Source organism: Urocitellus parryii, chromosome 11, assembly GCF_045843805.1.
Source record: "Urocitellus parryii isolate mUroPar1 chromosome 11, mUroPar1.hap1, whole genome shotgun sequence".
Classification (NCBI taxonomy): domain Eukaryota; kingdom Metazoa; phylum Chordata; class Mammalia; order Rodentia; family Sciuridae; genus Urocitellus; species Urocitellus parryii.
Genome location: NC_135541.1, coordinates 111,242,747 through 111,265,185, shown reverse-complemented (window position 1 = coordinate 111,265,185; position 22,439 = coordinate 111,242,747). Strand labels below are relative to the sequence as shown.

General features: G+C 40.9%; 1 protein-coding gene across 1 annotated transcript; it reads right to left on the bottom strand.

The window, feature by feature from the left end:
- Positions 1-1,722: 1,722 nt before the first annotated feature.
- Hao2 (hydroxyacid oxidase 2) lies at positions 1,723-22,042 on the bottom strand. Its single transcript, XM_026413714.2, has 8 exons — positions 21,977-22,042; positions 13,640-13,778; positions 11,626-11,777; positions 9,634-9,917; positions 8,160-8,369; positions 3,640-3,798; positions 3,221-3,290; positions 1,723-1,970 (listed from the first exon to the last, which is right to left on the bottom strand). Exons 2-8 carry the CDS (start codon positions 13,768-13,770, stop codon positions 1,915-1,917), a joined length of 1,062 nt encoding a protein of 353 aa, XP_026269499.2. The 5' UTR covers positions 13,771-13,778; positions 21,977-22,042; the 3' UTR covers positions 1,723-1,914.
- Positions 22,043-22,439: the final 397 nt, after the last annotated feature.

The following is a 22,439-nucleotide window of genomic DNA, read 5'->3' as shown; positions in this document are numbered from 1 at the left end:
CTGTTTTCTCTTTCAGTATTTCCCACCTTAATGATCCCTTGACCAGCCCTTAGTTATGTGGGATAAACTGGGCAAAGTGGAGCTATAAAAGGGCATGGGTTTATGCAGAAAAGCATCTAGTCCAGGAATTGTATAAACTCTGAATGTCTCTTGGCTTAGGCAGAAACCCATGCCTCTTGGTTCCTTTCCAACTTGGGGATTGCCATAATTCTCTAAATACAACAATATAGTGTGATCAGCCTTTGATTTCCTAGGATAATTCATTTAATAAATACTTACTCAAAGCCCTCTGTGGTGTCAGACATGATTCTAGGCTCTTGGGAACCTAGCACTGCACTAGACTAAGTTTCCTCTCCTCTTGCAGATAATAATCAGCAAGCAAAAAAAGAAGGTTAATTAGGGAAAATGAGTGTTTAGATGGGTACAGTCTTTTCTAGATTGGATGGAATCTTACCTCCTTCAGGAGGTGACATTTCAGCTGAGAGCTAAGCATCAGGAAAGAGTCAACCATGGGAGTAGGATGGGAAATGACATTTTATGTATAGGAAATAATAAATGTGAAGGACCAGAGGTAAGAATTTTGCTTGTTTTAAGGAATAGGAAGCAAGTCAATATGGCTAGTGCATACTGAGGGAAGGGGGAATGATTAAGAAAAGAGATGCCGGGTTCAGCAGATCCTACAGTGCCTCAGAGAGCTGAGGATCAGTTTAGAGTTTATACTAAGTGGAATGGGAAACCATAAAGGTTTTATAGGCAAGATATATATTTTTGCTTTAAAAAAAAAAAGCCCTCAGGAAATCTCTCAGGCATCTACGTGGAGAACAGAATGTAGACAACAAGAAAGACATGGGGAAACTTGTTCTAGACTATTTATATAGGACATAGGTTTTCTTTCCTAATTTTTTTGCTGTCTTTAAGCATTAGATCTTATTCAAATGAGTGCTTCTGTTCTAGAAATATATTCTAGCTGACTACCAGTCTAGTTTACTTTGGTATGACATATATTCATTTCTCCATCTGTTCTTTATCCTTTTATCTATAATCTATCACCCCACAAATGTTCATTGAGATGCTACTGTTTGCCAAGCCCAATATTAAGCATACAATATTTAAATTTTTTTTTGGTCTGGAGCCATTCATAGTTTATTTGTATATAAAGACATGCAAATAGATAAATATAATATGTTACAATAAAGGTTGTAATCATGGGTCCATAAAGTACATACATAAGAGGCAGGGAGCAAGTAGTCCCAGGTAAGATTTGGTGATATTTGAACAAGGTTTTGAAAGATCAGTAGAAAATTATCCAACAATAATAATAATAGCTATTATTTCTTAAATTTCTAGTTGCTGAGGACTGTATTCTGAACTTAAGACATTATCCTACTTCATCTTTCTCCAAAACTATTGTGACAGGTAGTAAAATCCCCATTTCATGCAAAGACAGAAATACTGAGGGATCAACAGCTGCAGCTCTGACTATGAAATCCATTTGTCTCCAGAGACAACGTCCTTAACTCTACAAATTCCCTACTGTATATAAATAAAAGTGTAATGAGGGGGTGTATGTATAGTCTCTCTTTCTAGAGTACAAAGTTCCACAGTTATTTCCTAGAGATGCATAGGATATGTGAAAAATATAACACGCTAGTTGTTTCAATTATTGCCAACCTGCTTTTTAAAGATATTTTATTTCAGGGAGAATTTTAGCCAAGAGAACAAGGTATGAAAGGCAGGGAAGCAAAGAAGGGGGCATTTGAGGAGGATTGGGGGTTTGGAGCACTGGAAAGTACAGGGATGAAGAACTTGAGGGGGCAGGGCATGAGCCACTGGACGGGATGGAGCCTGGGCAGGACATCACCGCACAGCGTGTAGGGGGCTTGCCTTCCTCCTGCAGGCAGTCTCAGTGGTTCCTTACAACCTGGAGAACTGGATCAGGTCACGATTGATCTCGGCAACTGACCGGCAGCCTGAAAGAACCAGATGGTTACAAAGCTTGGTTCTCTCATTTCACAGGCACGGGATGAAGCATTGGGAAAAAGATGATGATTTAGAGGCTCATGCAGAAAGTGTCTAGCCCAGGAATACACACACACACACACACACACACACATACACAATATACACACACATTTGTGTGTGTGTATGTGGGTGTGTGTATTGTGCTGGGGGTTGAACCCAGGGTCTTGTGCATGCAAGGCAAGCACTCTACCAACTGAGCTATATTTCCAGTCCCTGATAAAATATTATGTGCACAGAATGAATCATTTAATTCTGATTGCATTGGAAATTATTTTATGATGCCATTACCATGTCATGTTTTAACATTTCAAAATGTCAGGGTAAAAACTCTATTTTAGTATTTTAAAAAATTATCCTTGCGTACTGTAGATATCTTTGAACTTTATCTAAATTTTGATAAGGTACAGGAGTGTTGAAAGCAATTGCTAAGGAGGGACAGACTCAGGGATAGTGTAGGAGGTGGGCTGAGTCCCCCCTACACCAGCTGCTTTTAATGCAAAATTCTGTCAAAGGAAAAAGATCTTTATTAGCAGAAGATCTTAATTAATATGCAAAATGAGGACTATAGTAGAGATTGCATACAGGAATTCAAAAGAGTCTTTTCAGGCAAAAAGTGAAAAAAGAAGGGAGAAAGAGAAGCTAGCACGGTGGTGTGAGACTAGAGAGCTGTGGACTCCGGTAGACAGAAAGAAGTCCCTAGTAATTCGAAGACTGAAAGAACTTAATAACAATCAGCGTGATTTTGAACTTCAAGTTCTTTCCATATCTATGATGTGTATACACCTTCAACTCCCAAACGTAATATTAGCAAAATCTATTACCAAAATATTAACCAATGAGAGAATCTTTTTCTAAAAATAGAAACAAATAAAAGGGTTGAGTTTCTGGGGTGATTGAATTGAACACAAACAACAGGCATGGGATCTGCAGACAGCCTGTGAACTGAACTCAGAATCAGGAATTTAGAGACAGAGGTGACCCTCTCCAGAAATTGCAATGAGCTTGTGGAAAGTTCTGGGTTACCACTGGCAGAGAATAATGCTTGATCTTTGTCTAGGACAGTTCTTCCCTGTTCTCTCTTCTGGACAGCTAGGAAAGAACTCATTCAAGGGAAGGGCTCTTGTTTCTGTTCTACAGATCTCCCACTTAAAGCCCCAAATCCAGAAAAAAATAATAATAAAAATAAAAAAAAACTTACCTATAAGTGACATGGAAGTGTGGAACTCAGTTTTTAAAATGTTTAAAACTTCCTCAACACCATCTTCACCCTGCTCCCAAGACAGAAAGGGCAGAGGCCCCAAAAGAGACTTGAAGGAACTTTCTGACCATCTGCTGGGTAGGAACAGTGGATATAGTGAGAACTATGGCAGGGATGTGGAAGAATATCTAGGACATTAGAATTATCTGGGGAATAAATGAAAGCAAGAAGGAAAAGTCAGAGATGAGAGCTCTTGAAAGTTTGTGGCCCGCATCAGAGGGCATGTGGAGCAGTGGATGAGGTGTGATTATCCTCGGGCACTTCAAAAATGGTGAGGGTGGAGGATGAACCACAGAAAAGCATGGAAATGAGCAAGAATCTCTGTATCTTCCCACTGATTCACATTGTGCCACTCTTACCTTATAGGCAAGACCCCAGAGGATTGGTCTCCCAAGAAAAATGCACTTAGCTCCAAGGGCCAGAGCTTTCAACACATCGGTACCAGTTCGGACCCCGCCATCGAGGTAGACTTCAATTTTCCCTTTTACAGCAGTCACCACTTCTGTCAGAGCATCAATCTGAAAAGGAGACAGACACGTGACTGCAGGGACTTCTCTTTTGACTTTCAGGGAGTGTGTGTGGAGGGGTAGGTGCCCTCCACTAGTTTGGCCAACTGGTCCCTAACTCCCTCACAGTTTATCTGAGAAATGGAAAGAAGAATACAACAACAGCAGTGTTGTGAAAGTCAAGTGCAAGCCTTCCAAAGACAGAACAAAATCAGCTTATCACTTTGGCTGCATTTCTCCCCTGAATTTTCTATCTTATCTAATCACTTCATTTCCAGCCACTGAGGCTGATAGGCCTTGACTCTACAAGACCCAAGGCCACTCTAGGCTCCTGGCACTTCCAAGTCTATGAGGAGGATGGTAGCAGGCCCCTCAGGATTTTAGCAAGAGGATCCTGGGGAGGGAGTTCTGAACTACCTCGGGGTTCTTGCTAGTGCTTCACTGAGGGATGCCAGAAAAGAGGACTTGAAATTGGGCTCTCGTGGGCCTTGTGTTGCAGAGGAACTCATCAGAATTCTACCTGGCTTGAGACTGAGCAGCCTAATAAACTAGTGAGAAAATTTGTGCCTTTAATTTACAAACAAAGGGGTTGATTGAATATATTTTGGACTCACATAGAACAACCGGAGAAAATTCATGTCCAAGTATTATTTGGAATATTTCAAATGATGTTGTGAAAAAGAAATAAAAGTATTTGTACAGACAACCCCTCTCGCCATATTGGACAAGGGAATTGACAATAAGTTTGGAAGTCCAAGAGGGAATGAATTTCAGCGAAGGGTACAGTGTGGTTTTTAGAGTTTGTTTTTAATAGGCCAGATCAGGATATTCAATGGAGACTCCCAAGGACAACAGCTGACTTATCCTGCCCCCTAGAAACACAAGGACATTAGATATGGAACCTCATAGAGGTGGGATCTATATTCAAAATATATCAGGTATTATAGGGCTGGCATCAGCCTGGGGAGAGTAAGGGACTTGCCACAGGCAGAAAACTTACGAGGGCACCAAAAAAAAAAATATCAGATAAATGATATTGAAATATCTAATTAAAAAAAAGGGAGGATCTGCAGAAAGAAATTGACCAGGGGCTGGGGATGTGGCTCAAGCGGTAGCGCACTTGCCTGGCATGCATGGGGCCCGGGTTCCATCCTCAGCACCACATACAAACAAAGATGTTATGTCGACCGAAAAAACTAAAAAATAAATATTAAAAAATTCTCTCTCTCTCTCTCTCTCTCTCTCTCTCTCTCTCTCAAAAAATTGACCAAATGATGCTATATGTACATACATGATACACCACAGTGAATTTCACCTTCATGTATATCTATGAAGCATTAATTTAAAAATCAATCAATAAATAGAAGGAAGACCAGTAGAGAGAGGAAGGGGAACAAGTAGCAAAAGGAGCAGACGGAAAGAGGAAGTACTAGGGACCGAAATGGAAAAAGTTATATTCTGTGCATGTATTATTATATTAAAATAACCCTCACTATTATGTATAATTATAATGTACTAGTAAAAACATTTAATAAAACAAAAAAAAGGTAAATTCTGATTTGTGAGGATTTATTTGTGTAAATAAAATGTTCTTGGATCCAGGGTAAGGATCAAGGTGAAATAAGTGAGACAGGGTTATGTAGATGTGGGGGCAGATCCTGTCTTTATTTAAAATATGGATATCTTGTTCATTGCAGATTCTTTTGCATTAATTTTTCAATTTTTTTTAAATAGTGTATTGAAATATTTATCTTACTAAGTCCTTTAGTACCTGCTTAAAGTTTGGAATCCAGGTGAACATCTCACTAGCCTCACACCTCTCTGGATGCTGTCCCTGGATAAACTTGTATTTGAATGATTTTTTAAAAATGGTTGATCAGCATAGTTTGAGGGAGGAATGCTCCTAAATCTCTCTCTGGCTCAGTGTGTTAGCCAGTTCTTGTTCCCTATTGAGGAAGTACAGTGGGAGATTAGTTGGTCTCTTTCTACACTCATTACTCAGTCCTCCAAGGGAGTAGGACTAGCTAAATGGATTAATGAGAGCCTGTCACCTATGGTATAATGCTTGTCTTAGTTTTCCATCAGTAGCCTGCTTTCTACCCTGCTTGCTGCTTGTGGGTGGTAGGTTCTTGCCTTCTGCTTCTATCTGGTAAGCACATTTGGGCAATTCAGGAGCCTGCAAGGATTTTGCATTCTCTGTTCTGTTAATGGCTGGATGTGTGAGAAGTAGGCCTGTGGGCATCCTTGCAGGAGCTGGGTGAGAGCTCAATGTGTGCACTGCAGACCCACTTTCTCTTACGGTTACAGGTCAAGAGTTGGGAGTATCACTGAGCCATAAATAAGAATGACTTTATGACATTTGCCGGCAAACTGATGCATCTGGAGACTTCGTGCTAAGTGAAATAAGCCAGACCCCAAAGCCAAAGGTGAAATGTTTTCTGTGATATGTGGAAGCTAACCCACAATAAGTGTGGGGGATGAGGGGAAGAAGAGAAGTTCAATAGATTAGACAATGGGGGATGAAGAGAAGAGAGGGGAGATAGGAAAAGGAAAGAAAGTGAAGTGAATCTGACATAATTTTCCCATGTACATATATGAAAACAGCACAGTGAATCCCACCATCATGTACATCCATAAGAATGGGATCATAACTAGAATAAAATATGTGTCATGCTTGTATAATCATATCAAAATGGATTCTGCTATCATGTAAAACTAAAAAGAATGAATTAATAAAAAATAAAAGATTTGGGATGGAAAATAGGAGGCCTGACCAATTCATTCAGTCCAGCTTTTACCAAAAAGCCACAATCAAGTGCACATAGAGTTATGTTCCCCCTGTGGGCTGGCCATGCCTGTGCTTTCTACCAGGGAAAGGAGGGGAAGAGTGATTGACACCTGATCCCTCCAAACATCACAAATCTTGGAACATGCCAAAGGGCTGCTGCAGCATTTCTACTTCCTGGAATTTATCTTTAAGAAGTAATTGAGAATATGCTAAAGACTTTAACCTTAAGGATGGTCACCAATGCATTAAATATTGAGATTGGAAGCAATGCAGATGATGGACAATAGGATATTAGTTACATAAATTGTCCATTCATATGACACACTATTAAAAATACAAGGAGAATATTTATTGAAACAAAAAGTTGCTCTTAATTCATTGTTAAATAAAAAAGGAAATTACAAAATGTTATGTATTTAAATAGAAAAAGTATTTGCATTAAGAAAATTGATGACAAAAGTACCAAATACCGGGGTTGGGAATGTGGCTCAAGCGGTAACGCGCTCGCCTGGCATGCGCAGGGCGCTGGGTTCGATCCTCAGCACCACATAAAAATAAAATAAAGATGTTGTGTTCACCGAAAACTATAAAATAAATATTTAAAAAATTCTCTCTCTCTCTCTCTAAAAAATAAAGGTACCAAATACCTAAAAGAACAAATATTTTTAAAAAGAAGTAACAAAAATATTGACATTAATGACAGAGATGAAATTTGGGTGATTTTTATCTTTTCCTTTTTTCTTATGTGTATTTTATAATTTATCTGCATGTTTTGCTCCCCAAAAAAACTTAGGATAAAAAAAGCTTCACTTCCCTTTCTTAATACAAGTCAAATAACAATAAAACAACCTTTTGAAAAAAGATAAAATACACATCTCCATGAAAATCAATCAATCAACAACTAATTCCCATTTAAATATTCTTTTTAATATTTAAATATTCTGCCTCCCTTCTCCTGGTTATCTTCTTATAAACCCCATCTATAATGAACATAAGTTCATGGGTTTGGGAAGAAAATTATAGGCTGTTGTAGATTTTAGTAATGAATTCATTGAGGGTGATTTTTGGTTTTAAGGTGAAAGACAGTTACTTATTAGCTTAAGTGAGCACTGCCCCTTCCTGGGATGTATCAGATGGGAAAACATGGGGCTATAAACAATGCAGACATGCAGTCTTCAATCTGAATGCTTCTTTACAGCAGGCGGGAAGTTTCATTCCTTTGAAAAATCTCTCTGATTCTACCTCAACCATGTTATCCATGTGAACCTGAAGAAGTTACTTGACATCTTTTAACTCCAGTATCCCCATCTGTAAAATAAGGATATGCCTGTCTTGCAGCACGGTCAAAAGACATAGGGATAATACTTGCAAAGCTTGTAAAAAATAGTCTGGTACACACTAGACTACTGTAATGATTAACAGTCCTTAAGATCATGGGGGCACTGGGGTAAGGGAGAGGGTAATGGCACCAGATTGCACAGAGGGTTTTGAGGTGGACACAAACACACACACACACACACACACACACACACACACAGCCTCACAATCACACCTCCTTCCCTCCCTCTGAGATCATCCTACTTACTGAAGCAGAGACCTCATCAAGCTGCCTCCCACCATGGTTAGAAACAATGATGCCACGGACATTGTGCTCCACTGCTAACTCTGCATCCTCTTTTGTCAAAATCCCTTTGAGGATGATGGGGAGTTGAGTTATACTCTGAATCCAAGAGAGGTTATCCCAGCAGAAAGATGTACTGATGGGAGGCGACTGGATACAAGGCACGGAATTTCTCTGTGGGGAATAAAAAGCCAAGTCTTAGTCCTGAACTCCTGTAAGACTGCTTGGTGTATTCCAAAGAAGAAATGCATTTGGAGAGCTGCCGTTTATAAGCTTGAAAAGAAAAAGAAAGAAATCCAAAATGCTTCTGTTTTCCTAACAAAATCTGTATGAAAGAATTTTTACTTCAGTTGCTTATTCATTAACCACTGGTTATGTCCTTGCTTAATAATTACGATAAAATATTAGGACACAAAAAAATTTTTAAAAAAGATAAGATAAGGTCCTTTTACAAAGAGTTCAGAGTTTATAATATGAAATGGATAAGCAGACATATTTACTGGTCAGTTTGACATTTTTATGGTTGAGATATTCACAGACTAAGACTTAAGCAATAATTCAAGAATCTAACTCAGGTTATTTCCCAATTTTACAGTTGACTCACTATGAGCATCAAATACCCATAAATCCTAATGTACCTGATTTTTTTGGGATAAAGTTTCCAGAGTACCTGATAGTCAATTTGTGGTGAAGGAGAGCTGCTGAGTATCTTGGCTGGGTATCACAGCTGCCCATTGGCTGAAAAGGCTGTCCTTACCACCTCTATGACAGTCAGTCAAGGGATTCCAACTTTACCATGGTATTCCCTCTCTGGAGTACTCCATCCCATTCAAATATAAGCTTTTAATGAAGGAAGTGCCCACTTAATTAAGTAGTCACTTCATTCAAAGATTCCAAGCAGATGAGTGTGCAGCACTCTGATGTTCCAGAGTGTGATATTCTAAGTGTGCAGAGATACCGACTCCTTAGTTTTGGCAAGGTGGAGCCTGGGCTAGGCTAAACTGGCTGGCCAGTCATCTTGACCGTGAACATACTCTTCAGAGAACTAGTTTATCTATGTGTACCATGTACAATTATCTTCTCCTAAGTATGCCTTGACGTAGAAAATGTTGGATGACGTTAATTTACTCTCCTAATCCTGCTAAATTCCTTCCTAGGGATTTCTTATTTCTCAACATCCAATTCTAGCCTGAATACTGCTGGTGTTCAGAAGTGTTCAAGTTAGGAAGCTCCAGAAGTGAGAACATTGGTCTTATTTTCTGCTTGTTTACAGAGAAGAAATCAGATATTCTTATTGAACAGCTGCATCCCTAGTGTCTGGCATAGGACAGGCACTCAAAAAAAAAATTATGGAAAGGAAGATGGGAGGGAAGGAGGAAAGAAGGAAGGAATTTTGGCTTCTGTACTGCCTGCATGCTGAATCTGGTATCTTTCCTACCTCTGTAGGTGGCCGAAGGTTCTTTAGCTGTAAGCTCTTCATCAGGTCCAACTGATTTCTAATGTCCTCTCGCCTTTTGCCAACTATGGGTGCATCCACTGTGATCACCAAAGCTTTGAAACCCAGGGATTCTACTCGTTGGATAAGCTGTTTGTTTAGCTGCCAGTCTGACTGCACATAGAGTTGGAACCATCGGAGGCCTTTGGGAGCAGAAGCGACAATATCTTCAAGGGTACAGGTGGCAAATGTGCTGGTGATGTAACAGATGCCAGCTGCTTGGGCAGCTGCAAAGCAAAGGACATGACTCAGGTTGGAGAGCACAGGAATTCTGGACTGTTGTGAGAGGCCCTCGGAGTCCACGCTGCCCCTGGCCAGCTTGCCCTGGATGTGAAGATAAAACTTGACTTCATTCTGTTTCCCTGTAGGGCAGGGACTGGAGACAGCTTGATCAGACGGAGAGGCCTAAAGCTGTTCTTGTCCCTCTTCTGTACCATCTGTCTTACAAGTCCTGTGGCCTATCATAAAATGTTTCCAGCTAGAGATATCATTTAATCCCCAGAACCATGTTGGATACATTACAGTCTTCAGATAAGAAAGGAGGCTTCTTACGAATTCCCCTTAATGAAGGAAGAGAATTACAGAGGCCAGAGGAAGGGAAACACAATTCTGGTGAAAAAGCCTAAACTGTGGAGTAGAAACATCAGGATATCACAAATAGAAGAGTACTGGCTCTACTACTGCTTCCTTGCTGTGTGACCTTGAGTCTCATTTACTTTATCCATAAAATAGGGGAAAGAATAATATCTGTCTTTTGTTGGGAGACTAAATAACATGCTAGATATGGAAGCATTCTTTAAATTGCAAAGGGACATACTGCACAGATGCTAGTGATAAGGAGGTTGATGGTGACAATGGTGATGATATTGATGTCACCGCTACCGCAGAACTGAATATTTCTCACTTCCTACATTCAGTCCTTCAGGGAGCTTCTCCAACAGGTTAATGTCACTAATGTCACTAATGTTACAGACGATGGGCAGAAAATTTGGCCTAACCAAAAATTAATAGCAGTATCTCATGTCAATGGGAGGTACCTCATTCTCAAACCAATATCTTCAACTGTGTAGATTTAATAAACTATTCAAATTCTTATAGGAAATTCATGTTTCAATTCAGCCAGACCTGGCTATGTTACTTTTAGCTCTAGAATACTTGGACTTGTTATCTCTGTATCACGGAGTCAAAGGAAAAGACCCCAAAGAAACTCTGGATAACTAAAAACAAAACAAAAGAGATTCAGCCTAGAGTGAAGATTACAGAATCTCCAGAGGATTTTTATTCCCAACTCTTCTCATTTTTATTATTGATATTAATATTATTATATTATTATTGGTATTGGTGGAAGACATGGAAGTTACTAGGAAGGATAAATACACAGTAAACAAACAAACAAACAATTTTTTGTTAAAGAAGATGATAAGGTCAGTTGAGGAGAAGGGAAATGGAACATTTACACAAGGGAAACCTACAAGGCCTTGTGTTAGAACCTAACGTCATAATTTTCTCTTCACCCTAAATTCAGACGTTCATCATTCAGCCCCATACCTGGTCCCTAAAGAGCCAGACAGACCTACCCTTGGGGCCATCCTCAGGGTCTACTCATGGAGCATTCCTTTCCCCAAAGAGAGTGTGGTTCATCAGGCCAGCACCCTTCTTCTAAGTGACAACTTGGTGGGATCTTAGCACACGCCTCTTTATCTGTGGTCCTCCCTTCACTCTGTTTGCTATCACGAGTGCTGGGTGTTTTCTCAGCATTAGGTGAAAGGTTATACCAACAGCTTTAAGCACTCCTTTTCCCACCTTCCAGTCAGATTGCCGTCCCTAAGGCCTTTCTATGAGGAGTCCTGAAGCTCCCTGCTGTTGTTCTGAGGAGGCCTCCTGGACACATCTGGCCTTCTGGAAAGGAAGCGTTGAGATGGGGTTAGTTCATACCTCTGGCTGTGCTCACTTCTCCATCGGGCCAGAACATGCCGTGAAAGGCTGTGGGCGAGATGCAAATGGGGGCACTGATCTCTTCCCCTTGGACGGTGGTCCTGGTGTCCACCTCTGACACATCTCGCAGGTACCGGGGACGGAGGCGGATTCTGTGGTAGACAAAAGTTCTATGGGTGTGATGATGCTTCAGCATGGTCATGGGGCCCCCTGATTCCTGGTGCAGCTCTATCTAAGCCAGTCTAGGTCCCGTGAATACTTGGTGAGTTCACTTGACCGATCCTGAGTGAGCAGTGTGGGTCCTGCAGGGGCCTCATCTCTGGGCAGCTGATCCCAACGTCCAGTTCCCACACAAACCCCACCTTCTCTAAACTGCTAGTGCACAAGGCTCCATGCCAGGCCCCACCTTGCTGTTTGCAGAGTCTGTGCCTGACTAGAGTCATCAGTGGTGGGACAACTTGATTGATCCATCATAACAAGGATTAGAAAGGGAAAGAAGAGATAGAAGTTCCAGGCTCATTTCCTTCTGGGAAAGAAAGAATTCCCTAGAAAGTATGAAGGAGCCACCAAGAGAAGACAAATACCAGAAAATAATCATGGCTGTGTTGGAGGATGCTAATTCATTTGATTATTTGACTTAAGTACTACTTTAGAAAAAGATAGGAGAATGATACATAAATACATCTGTAAAATATAATTTTAAGTTGAGTCTTAAACTCAACTTAAAAGCCTCCTAAACTGAGCCTCCCAAACTTTTAGTTTTTCATGAATTATTATTGTTTCTGTTCAAAAACTTAGAGTTTCTCAAAATACTCTTGAGGAAGTGAGTCTCAGTTACTTCACCAGTGAAATAGGAGTCATGATTCAATTTACTAACACTTTTGTGAAGACAAACTGAGATGAAGCATTCAAAGTGTGCAGTGTTGTTCCAGCTAAGTATGAAAGTACAGAATAGAATGTTCACTTGGTGTTCCATTTTGCAGTTTTCTCCTGACTTTTCTATCACAGAGGTTGGCAAACTCTCTTTAAAGAGTCACATAGTAAATATTCTAGAGTTTTAGGGTCAGATGGTCTCCATCAGAATTATTCATCTCTGTTCTTAAAGTAAAAAAAGTAGCCACAGACAATAGTACATGACTAAGTATGACTGTATTTCAATAAAAACTTCATTCATGGACACTAAGATTTGAAGTTTATATGTATTCATGTTCCATATAATGACGATTCAGTCAACAATAGACCCTATATATGAGAAAGGTCACATGAGATTATATCCCCTAGTGACACTGGATCCATCTTTTATTGTATAAATACACTCTACAATGTTTGCACAATGATGAGATTCTTTAACAATGTAATTCACAGAATGTATCCCATTTCTAAGTGACACATCTGTAAATTTTACATATCTTCTTCTTTTTGGCTTTTTGCCCCAAATGGTTAAAAATGCACAACCATTCCCAGTTTTTTTTCAATACAAACAAAAAATAGGTGGTGAACCAGACTCCGTTTGTAGCTATTGTTGGCTGATCCATGCTCTATCCCCTGTTTTTCAAGTCTACCTATTTTTCCTTAAAACAATCTTCTATCATCCTGGAGACTTTCTGAGTTTCATATTTTCTCCAAACCCAAGTCCACTCTCCTGTCTTACATTTTCTCCTCCAAGATAGAAGTCTATGAGCTCAGAGCATCTGGGCTTCCTGCCCTCTGGCTGGTCTTCCTGGGACTCTGTCCTATCTTTTCGGGTTGCAAAATTACTGGAATACAAAGGAAGGATGACTCACTTGTGTTTGTTCTAAGATAAATTCTCTCTCCATCTTCTCTCCAACCCTCTTCCCCCTCTGCCTCTCCTAACCCCCCCCCCGCTCAAAAAAATCACCACAACAAAAACCCATATTTCTATATCTTGATTATTCCTTCTTATTCAGAGGCAGAAGCCAGCACTACCAATACCTAAGGAGCTCCCAACCAATGCACTTTAGTTTAACAATAAGAAGAATATGAAAGAACAGACTTTTTAAATGCTGCAATGTTCTCGTCCCGTGTGATGCCTTCATCAGCCACTCCTTCAATAAAATCCCAAGATGACTTCGACAGCCGCTCTCGGGCATGTGCTTTAAAGTCTTTCAAACACACCAATGGCATTTCTGGACCTTCAAAAAAAAAAAAACAAACCGAAACAAGCCTCATAAGAGCACTTCAGATGTAAAAGAGAGAGTAAAGGGGGACTGTGGTGTGAAATTGCTGGGGTGCAATATTGATCTCCCTTGTTCTTTAATTTAAAGGAATTACTGTCCAGGGCATGATCTCTAAGCCAGAAGGCAGGGAGCCACGCATTAGTCCTCTATGTCCCACACCCATTCCTAAGTCTGAATTATTTTGTCTTCTAAATGTCCCTCATGTGCATCCCCTACAAAGTACACACTGCTCTAGATCAAGTTGAGACCCTACCACCTCTTAAGAGATTATTACCAAAAAACTTTTTATTTTGTTTCTTGCCTCCAGACCCGCTCTTCATCTCATCTCCCTGCAGCTTCCTGAGATAATCTAAAATGCAAGCCTGTTCATAAATCTGGTCTTTCAACGCATCCATATCATAGCACTTGGAGTTTTCCAGGTCCTGCTTCCTAACTGCTTCACCAGACTCATTTCTTGTTGGCTTTTCCCCAAGAGGAAAAATAGGGAATGAACTGGTACTAATGGGAGCTCCCAGGAACCTCAGATATTTGAATGACCTGAGGCTGTGGGTGAAATAGGGGGGTGGGGAGGCAGCTGGGTTTTTTTGTTGTTGTTGTTGTTCACTCCTTGGCCGGAACATTAAACACATTCCTTTATATCATTAGGACAACAAAATATCATTTCCTATCTCTTTGTTATTTTTTATAATGTTGAGGCCAGGAAAAAATGGTACATGTTGCTTCTATTTATTCACATCCAGTCTGAACCTACAAACCTGGAGCTTGGTACTTCTGATACAATCGTCCCAGAAACAAGAAAGAGGGTAGAGTTTGAGATCATTAGTTCAATTTTTTAACAGGAGCAAGGACTGTGGGATCCGTCCCTGCTGGCTACTGCAGTGGCTACAGTCAGTCACAGCACATAGAGCTCCTACATGAAAGGATTCCAGAAGGAAAGGCTGAGAAACCCAAAGTTTAAAGCTCCAGCCAACTCCCTTCTGAGCCTAAGACTGGAAGAAAAACTAGAAGGCTTTTAGGTGACTGACTGAAGAAAGGGAAAGGTCCCAGGAACTAGAACTTCAAACAGGAATGGGTTTAGTTCCTTTAATGGGCAAGGGGCCAAAGGCCTAGATGTAACGTGGGGTGCTGGATATCTTGGCTGAGGTAGAGAAGGAGTAGAACTGGCCTGAGGATATCCCGAGCTAAGCCCAAATCCAGCAAAGTCAAAAAGAGAAGTAGCCCAGTAACATTAACCTAAGGGGCTGAACAGAAAGTTATATTTCAGAAAAAAAGAGCCACTGGGATGTGTAGGTTACGGATGGAGGAAAGGGTGAGGAATGTGGAGCACAGCTGCAGAGCTTTTCATAGACAGCCTTGTCATTGGATGGGCAGGAAGCTCTTCTGCTGCTGAATTGAGTCTGACAAAGCGCAGCATCTGTACCTCATTTAACTCATTCCTACCCAACCCTTGAAGGATCAATCAACCTTAGTCCAATCAATCATTACATTGATCCAACTATATTGCAATTACATGTTTATACTTCTGTGTGCATAAATGAATTAATATAGCAGGCCCGAGAATGCTATTTTTTTAAGTCCTGCCTGCAAGGTTAGACCTTGGCTGGTGTCCATGAACTTGCATCTTAACAGGGTCCCTGATAAGAATGGCTCCTTGTATGTGAACTGTTTGTGCAAACAGCATTATTTATGCTGACCACCTGCTTTCCCTCTGGGAGTCTAGGGTATTGGTACAGAGTGACCAAATGACCTTCTCCCAGCATGAAAGTCTAAGGTTTGAGTCACCAATGAGCTTTGGCAGACAGCTCTGTACATGCATTCTCACATCGCAGGACTGGGGGAATTAAGTGCATCCTGCCTAACTCCCCTGGGAGTGGACTCTTGGAAGCTTATACCTGGTTTCCTCCAGATTTTGTCCTGTGATCCTTTCCCTTTGCTAAATTTGCTTTCAATCTTTTCACTATAATAAGTCAGAGCCCTGTGAATCCTCCTAGTGAAACATCAAACCTGGGACCCTGAACACACTCTATCCTTGGACTTTAGGATTGTACATGACATTGAGTAAACATTCATACATGTCCACTACTTGAATGAACATTTCTCTGTATGTCATCTCTCTGCTTTACTGGATGAGAATTCCCCACACCAGGTTTTAACTCCCGATATCCTGTACATTAAAACCTCACAGATGCTCTCCTGAATATTTCTAGCACAGAAACTACACAAAGCTTATGTATAATCCAGGAGAAATGGCTCAGACTCACTCCAAATTACTTGCCTTGAATAGAGTAAATTATGTCATTTGAAAACTGCTTGGAAATAAGGTTGGAACCCTGCTTAGAAATAAAGCACTAATCCCAACATCCTTATATATAGCAAACACTATTTTATCTGATTTCATACCATTTATAATCTTTCTTTAGCCTTTCTTCTATCCAGTAGTTTCTCTCAATTTTCCTGTGAAATATTAGAATTAATGGGGTATTAATCTCCCTGTTTTTCATTTGAAGAGAATGAGGTGTAGGAAATGAATATCTTGTGAAAGATTGGGCAGTAAGTTACTAAAGGAGGTGGGGTTCTGGAACCCTGTCTCTTGGTGGCTTCTACAGATGATGCTCTCCATTTGCAGTCCAAGAGTGAAAAGCAAACTAGTTGCTCAAATAAATTATGTTATATTGATTTTAAAATCACTTTGTGGATCCAAAAAATATAATTGCACATTTTTTATTGTTATAACATGTGAGCTTAGTAGAGTACTTAGTAGTCTATCATTCTTATTAAAGAAACAATGTCAGACTTAGAGGTGAAGAGAAAGATAATTTGGCTGTTCAAAGCTTTTCCTTAAATTGGGGAGGGAAGAATTTAGCGCAGTATGTTTTTGTGTATTTCAGTCTGAGCCCGTACAAGATTAGAAAACACCAGAAATTAAAGAGAAGATTGACGTTATCTTCTAGTTTTCTTGTACTCTCATTTTAGTTCATTTCCATTCCAGTGTTTTTTCTTCTGTTTGTTTCTACTCCAACTGTCTAAGAGACAGGAGGAAAATTATGAAAATCTTTTTTTTTTTTTTTGCACATTGACCAAATACCAGATCCTATTCTAAGAACATTGGTTCATTTTTCCTCTTTTACCTTCTCAGGCTCTTTATTTTTTAATAGCAAAATAAACAACTAGGTTCAATTAGCAGACCAGTGACAAGAAAGTGCAAAGGCAGAGACCTTCATTGGTACCTGTTGCTAAACAGTCTAATGTTCAAACTCTTTTCCCTGACACTAGACTCGGACTGGAGCTCATGGGCATTTTGAGGAAGACCTTGCTTTCTTTAGTGTTGCAATCTGACCTGATACAGTTCAGCTACATAAGAAGTTGATTTCTTTTGAATACCTCAAATAATTCATGTGATTAGGAACTCTGCACTCTCAGAGTTGGTGTCTGTATGGAAGGGAAATCTCAGGGTGAAAATCTCAGGGCAGGTTGTGGAGACAGGGTGGGCAGGGGGTTGGAGGACAAAAATCTGCCCCTGATGACTCACGTTAAGGGGGATATCTTTGGCACTACCGGATGTGTCCTTCAAGAGCCCTGACCCACTTTCCTAAAACTCATGCCAAGTTTCTTTGGAATGGCAGAGATAACATCAAGGCTGCATTCTGGGAACAAGGTTGGAGACACTAAATGACTCAAGGGCTGGCGGAATTTCATCCTACGTGGGATGACTGTTCCTCAGCCTCAAGGATAGTGACTTCAAAGAACAGAGAGTCAGCTGAGTTATCAAAGAGATTACAGCCACAGAAGTTTCTGGTAATGGCTTGGATGCTAGCCAAAGGATCAGGGGCCCAGAGCTGCAGGGACCCTGTGAGCCTTGGTGCAGAAGGCAATCATCCCAGGAATGGAAAAAGCCACTAGAACTGGGGCAGATGAGCAGCCAGGGAGATCTCAACGTGGGGAGATAAGGTAAGGGGCAGGACTTGGATTCCCAATAACAAACAGCAAGTGAGTCCTCAGAGTAAAAGTGGAACCAGAATGTTCCTGACATGGGGGTGGCCTGAGGGAACCAAGGATGTGTCTGTCAGGAAGGGAACAAGGGGCCCAAGGTGGGTCTGACAGGCACCATTCCAGTTAGATGATGTGAGAATTGACTCCTGGTCTCCTCCAGCCCAGGATCAGCTCTGGCCTCTTTCTGAGCCCTCACACTTTGTGAGCCAAGGACTCAGGACCCCTTCATTCCACAACGTGATGGTCATGTCTTTGTTTTATTCTGTTCTGCGTAAGAATAATTCTTCCCCATCAGCCCACTAGCCCTCCACCTCTCTCATCTGCCTGTTTTCCTTCCCAGTACTGAAACTTCTCTTGAACTGTACGCACGTTCTATCACGAGGATTGTGATGTTTGGGTTCTCGGGACTAAATCAAACAAATTTGACTCTAGGAGCTTTGTGTGTCATGGGTCAAAAGAGTTTGAGAGGTTCTGGGTCAGGGGACATATATATGGGAGTCTCAGTCTGGAGTGCTGTGACCTAAATTAGGCTGTCCTGTCTCCTCGGGCCCTAACGACCACAGATCCTGTCCATCAGCACTGGAAGACAAAACAGCTGCCTTTGATGGAGCTGAGACAGACCTCAGAGAGGAGAGACATGCCTGAGCTTCGCCGCAGGATTAAGAAACGAGCCCAGGTCTCCTTCCTCCACACTCAGTGCTCTTTCCGAACTGGCTTATTTAGCTTCTCAGCCTAGAGCAAAGAATCCTAGAAACTCACTTTATTACACTTGATGCCATCATTCCACCTCCTCCTCCACTCCTGCCGATTCCGCTTAGCCAGTGTCAGCAAAGGAGGCTGCACTTCAAGTGGGACATATTGAATAAACTGGCTTCGTCCACTGGTGTTTGTGGCAGCTGCAGGGAGCCTGCTTTGAGGACAAGGTGACTGACAATAGTTCTATCAGTGGAGGCGTTGCTTCTCTCTAAAACTCAGTTCCTTCATATGGAAAAGGTATGGGTCTTTGCATATTTCAGTTTAATCCATATTAAATTCCAAGGCACCAGAGGGAGCTGAGGTCCTTCAGATCCTCTCCTGTGCTTCCCATAAACACAAAGGCCTCTGGATAGATGAAGTCATGTGAACATTCTAGCTCAGCATTCACTCCGTAGCTATAAAGTGCAAAAGAGGGAACTAGCACATTATTTAGACATATCTGCTAACAAAGAGTAGCTCAGTGCTCACAGCCTGCCTTGGCTCCTTCTCTCCAACCTTATTTTTTTCTTTTTCTTTTTTTTTTTTCAAGCTGTTCTGGCTCTGTGGTGTCACCTTATGGCTCCAGTAGGAATTATTTGACAATTCATCTACCTTTGAGGAGAGGACTAGATTCTCAGAACACTTCTTTTCCCTGCTTCCAGACCTGGTCATCAAAAGCCATCTTCCGTAATAATGCCTCTTCCTCCTTCTTCAGGGGCTCCAAACTCTTGGCTGGTTTTCTCATTCCTTCTTCCTTCTCCCTAATCTCTTCTATTCCCTTCCCTTGCCCATTTGTAAACCAAAAATAACTCCATTATGGTGGATGAAATCCATGTTACTTAGGCCCTGTGTCAAGAAGCAAAAATCCAAAAGGTCAATATATGCTAAAATCACATTAGACCTCGCAAAGAACTTCAAAAGCCTTTGAAAATACCCTCAGAGGCATCTAAGAGTCTTTTTCAAAATTTCCATCGAGCTCTTTCTTTCTCTAATTAAGACTGCTGTTCCTCACCATCAATGTTCATGACAAATAACAGAAACCATTTATTACACAATTTTCAGTTCTCAGTGTTGGTTAATAACTAGCAATAGAGTAAGTTTGCTTTATAGTCACTTGCATCGCAAATACGCCAATTTTCTGCTACTTTGTGAACCAAGTGGGTATTTTCAGTCATCTGAGGATACGATCATTATTTTAGTAGCATTCTTTCCATGGCAAAACATGTTCTGAGTTCCAAACACATGTCTTTCCAGTAGAGTTTTGAAGGGTAGCCATGCTGAACAGTGTGGGTTCTATAGTGGGATAGAGGCAATCAAGGCACACTAGGAGACTGGTACAAGTGTTTACATGGTGTTTTGAAAGGTTGAGGATATTCTTATTCTATTCAGGATAATAGGATAATTTTATTATTCAGATAGCTTTGGAGATAGGCTGAGGGAGCCAGTGCAGAAGAGAAGATAGACTCTTTCATATGCTTTGTGACTTGGCTAATGGCTCAAATCTCAGCTTTGCTAGTTACGCACCATATTTCCATGAAAAACCAGTTTCTGAAAGAAGAATATTCACATGAGAATCCTTGTAAGGCTGAACCCTACAGCCATGGAAGGTTTCTAGAATTGTTCCTTATAGTAGGTTGTCAATAAATGGCAGGTCTGCTTTCATCATTCCTGTTGGGGGGTGCATTTTCATGGCTCTGAAGTTGAAAGCTGTTCCAAGATTCTAGGAATACTGTGATTAAAACCTTATATTCTGTCATTTTTACCCAGTGTCAGATTTGCTTATTAGTTCATCCAACACAATTCATCAAAGCATGCTCTCAGCCAAGATGGCAGAGGCAGGTACTGCTTGCTCTCCCTGGGCTCCCAACACTTCCCGGTTGCTGAAAGATAGACAGGGTTATACTACAGGGTTATATGGGCAGGATGTGGGAATGACATGTGTTAGTTCTCCACCAAGATTTAGGAGTCAGTATGTGACCTTCTATCTTTTTTCCTACTACAACAAACCAAAGGTCACATCCTCCAGAAGGTACAGCTTTAAGATAACAGTAGCTTAGGTCCCCCAATTGCCACCTGGAAAGGAGTAGCATGGGGCATTAGCCGATATTATATGAACAAGAGAAAAATATCTGTGCATTAACCTACTAAGGTTTTGGGGTCTATTCTTAACTACAACATAGCCTAACTTGGCCTAACTAAAACATCTAGGCATTATACTAAACATTAGAGAGCAAAAAAGAGCCCTATGTCTTCTCAGTCTCTGATATAAAGAAGCCAGACTGCAGCCCTCATGCTCTGCTTGTTAATGTGACTTACAGTATAACAAGAGTGTTTTTCTGTGGAGAGTAACTTGGGAATATGGAAATATTTCCCATTACTTCTCAAATGGTACCACCCAGCTGATGTTCAACTTTATCTGTATAAGCTCTCAGTTCTCATCTATCTATAGTAGTAGAATATTACTACCTACCCAAGAGAGCTTGTAAGAACTAAATGATCTAGTAAAGACATAATAAGCTGAGTGGTTCAGAGTACAGGCTTTGGGAGCTTTGCCTACTGTTTGGAGGTAGTCAACCATAAAAACCATTTCTCCCTCAGTCCTGTTTTCAGACTGTCCTGTTCCACTCAGTTATCTTTATGCCAACACCACCCTAGCTTTCTATCAATACCACCCTATCTTGATTACTGATCTTATATAATTCTGCCCAAAATTGATTTTCCTTGACCTGATCACAACCCCAAGAGGCTCTTTCACTGCAGGGAATTTGTACCTAATTCCAAGCAAGTGAATATCCCCAAAGAAACACCACCAGTTCAGTTGTTTGAGAAATACTAACTTTGCTTTTTAGAAGCAGTAGCCTTGACATTATTTTTTTTTTCTATTTGTGGTCAAGAAATAGTAATCAATATATTACCTGAGGGTAGGGGCTATACATTTTGGATTTTCAGAATCCTTTCACGTGAACATATTTTTTTTTTAAGAGAGAGAGAGAGAGGAGATTTTTTTTAATGTTTATTTTTTAGTTTTTGGCGGACATAACATCTTTGTTTGTTTGTGGTGCTGAGGATCGAACCAGGGCCGCAGGCATGCCAGGCGAGCGCGCTACCGCTTGAGCCACATCTCTAGCCCCCAACGTGAACATATTTTGACCCATTTGTCCTCCTAACAATACATACAAATATCCCACCATGTGTCTCTTAGACTTAACTTCACTAGACCTGACCGTCTCTGTCTGTATAATGTCAAGGCTCCCTCTGCCAACGTCATGAGCGTCCCCATTGCCAGCCTCCATGTGAACCTCTTTGTCACAGCTCTTGCCTTGTGGACTCACAGTCAGCTCCCACCATGACTCACACAAGCAGGGTGCTCCTTGCAGCTCCATCTCCTCCCCCAGCTTCTAGCACACTTGGGGAACCCCACAACAAACCTGATCCTAAGGTCTTCCAGTGCTTGGGAAAGGTGGTGTTCCCCACACAGCCTGGCTCCCTGCTGGATGTGGTAGGAAACAACAGCTCTCTGCCTATATAGCTCAGGAGTAAAATACAAGCTCAAAGTTAAACATTAATCTTTTAATTAAGCTCTCTGGTAATAAGTAACAAAGCCAGAGTGAAGTTAGTTGAAATGAACCTGATCGGCTTTGCGAAATTCACCCCCAAAAGAAGCTTTCCCCCCACTCTGTGTGTGTGTCTCCCCTCATGTAAATCAAACTTTGTAAGTAGATAAATGATAGAAAATGTGGGGATTGAGGTGCAGAAACCGTTTCCCAGAATGTCAAGTTTGGTCAAACTTCTGAATCAAAAGAAGTTATTTAATTATAAGATCTTACAAGACTTACAAAGTAAATTCAAGACTCTTGAATTCGTTATTAAATTTAACTGCAAAACAAACCA

What these genes read in the sequence shown, in the direction of transcription:
- Hao2 (XM_026413714.2), bottom strand. Translation starts at nt 13,770, where the DNA reads ATGCCATTGGTGTGTTTGAAAGACTTTAAAGCACATGCCCGAGAGCGG. An exon ending in ACCTTCGGCCACCTACAGAG is followed by an intron (nt 8,370 to 9,633) that starts GTAGGAAAGATA and finishes TATTCCCCACAG; the next exon opens with AGAAATTCCGTGCCTTGTAT. An exon ending in TCTGGGGTCTTGCCTATAAG is followed by an intron (nt 3,291 to 3,639) that starts GTAAGAGTGGCA and finishes TCTTGGGAGCAG; the next exon opens with GGTGAAGATGGTGTTGAGGA.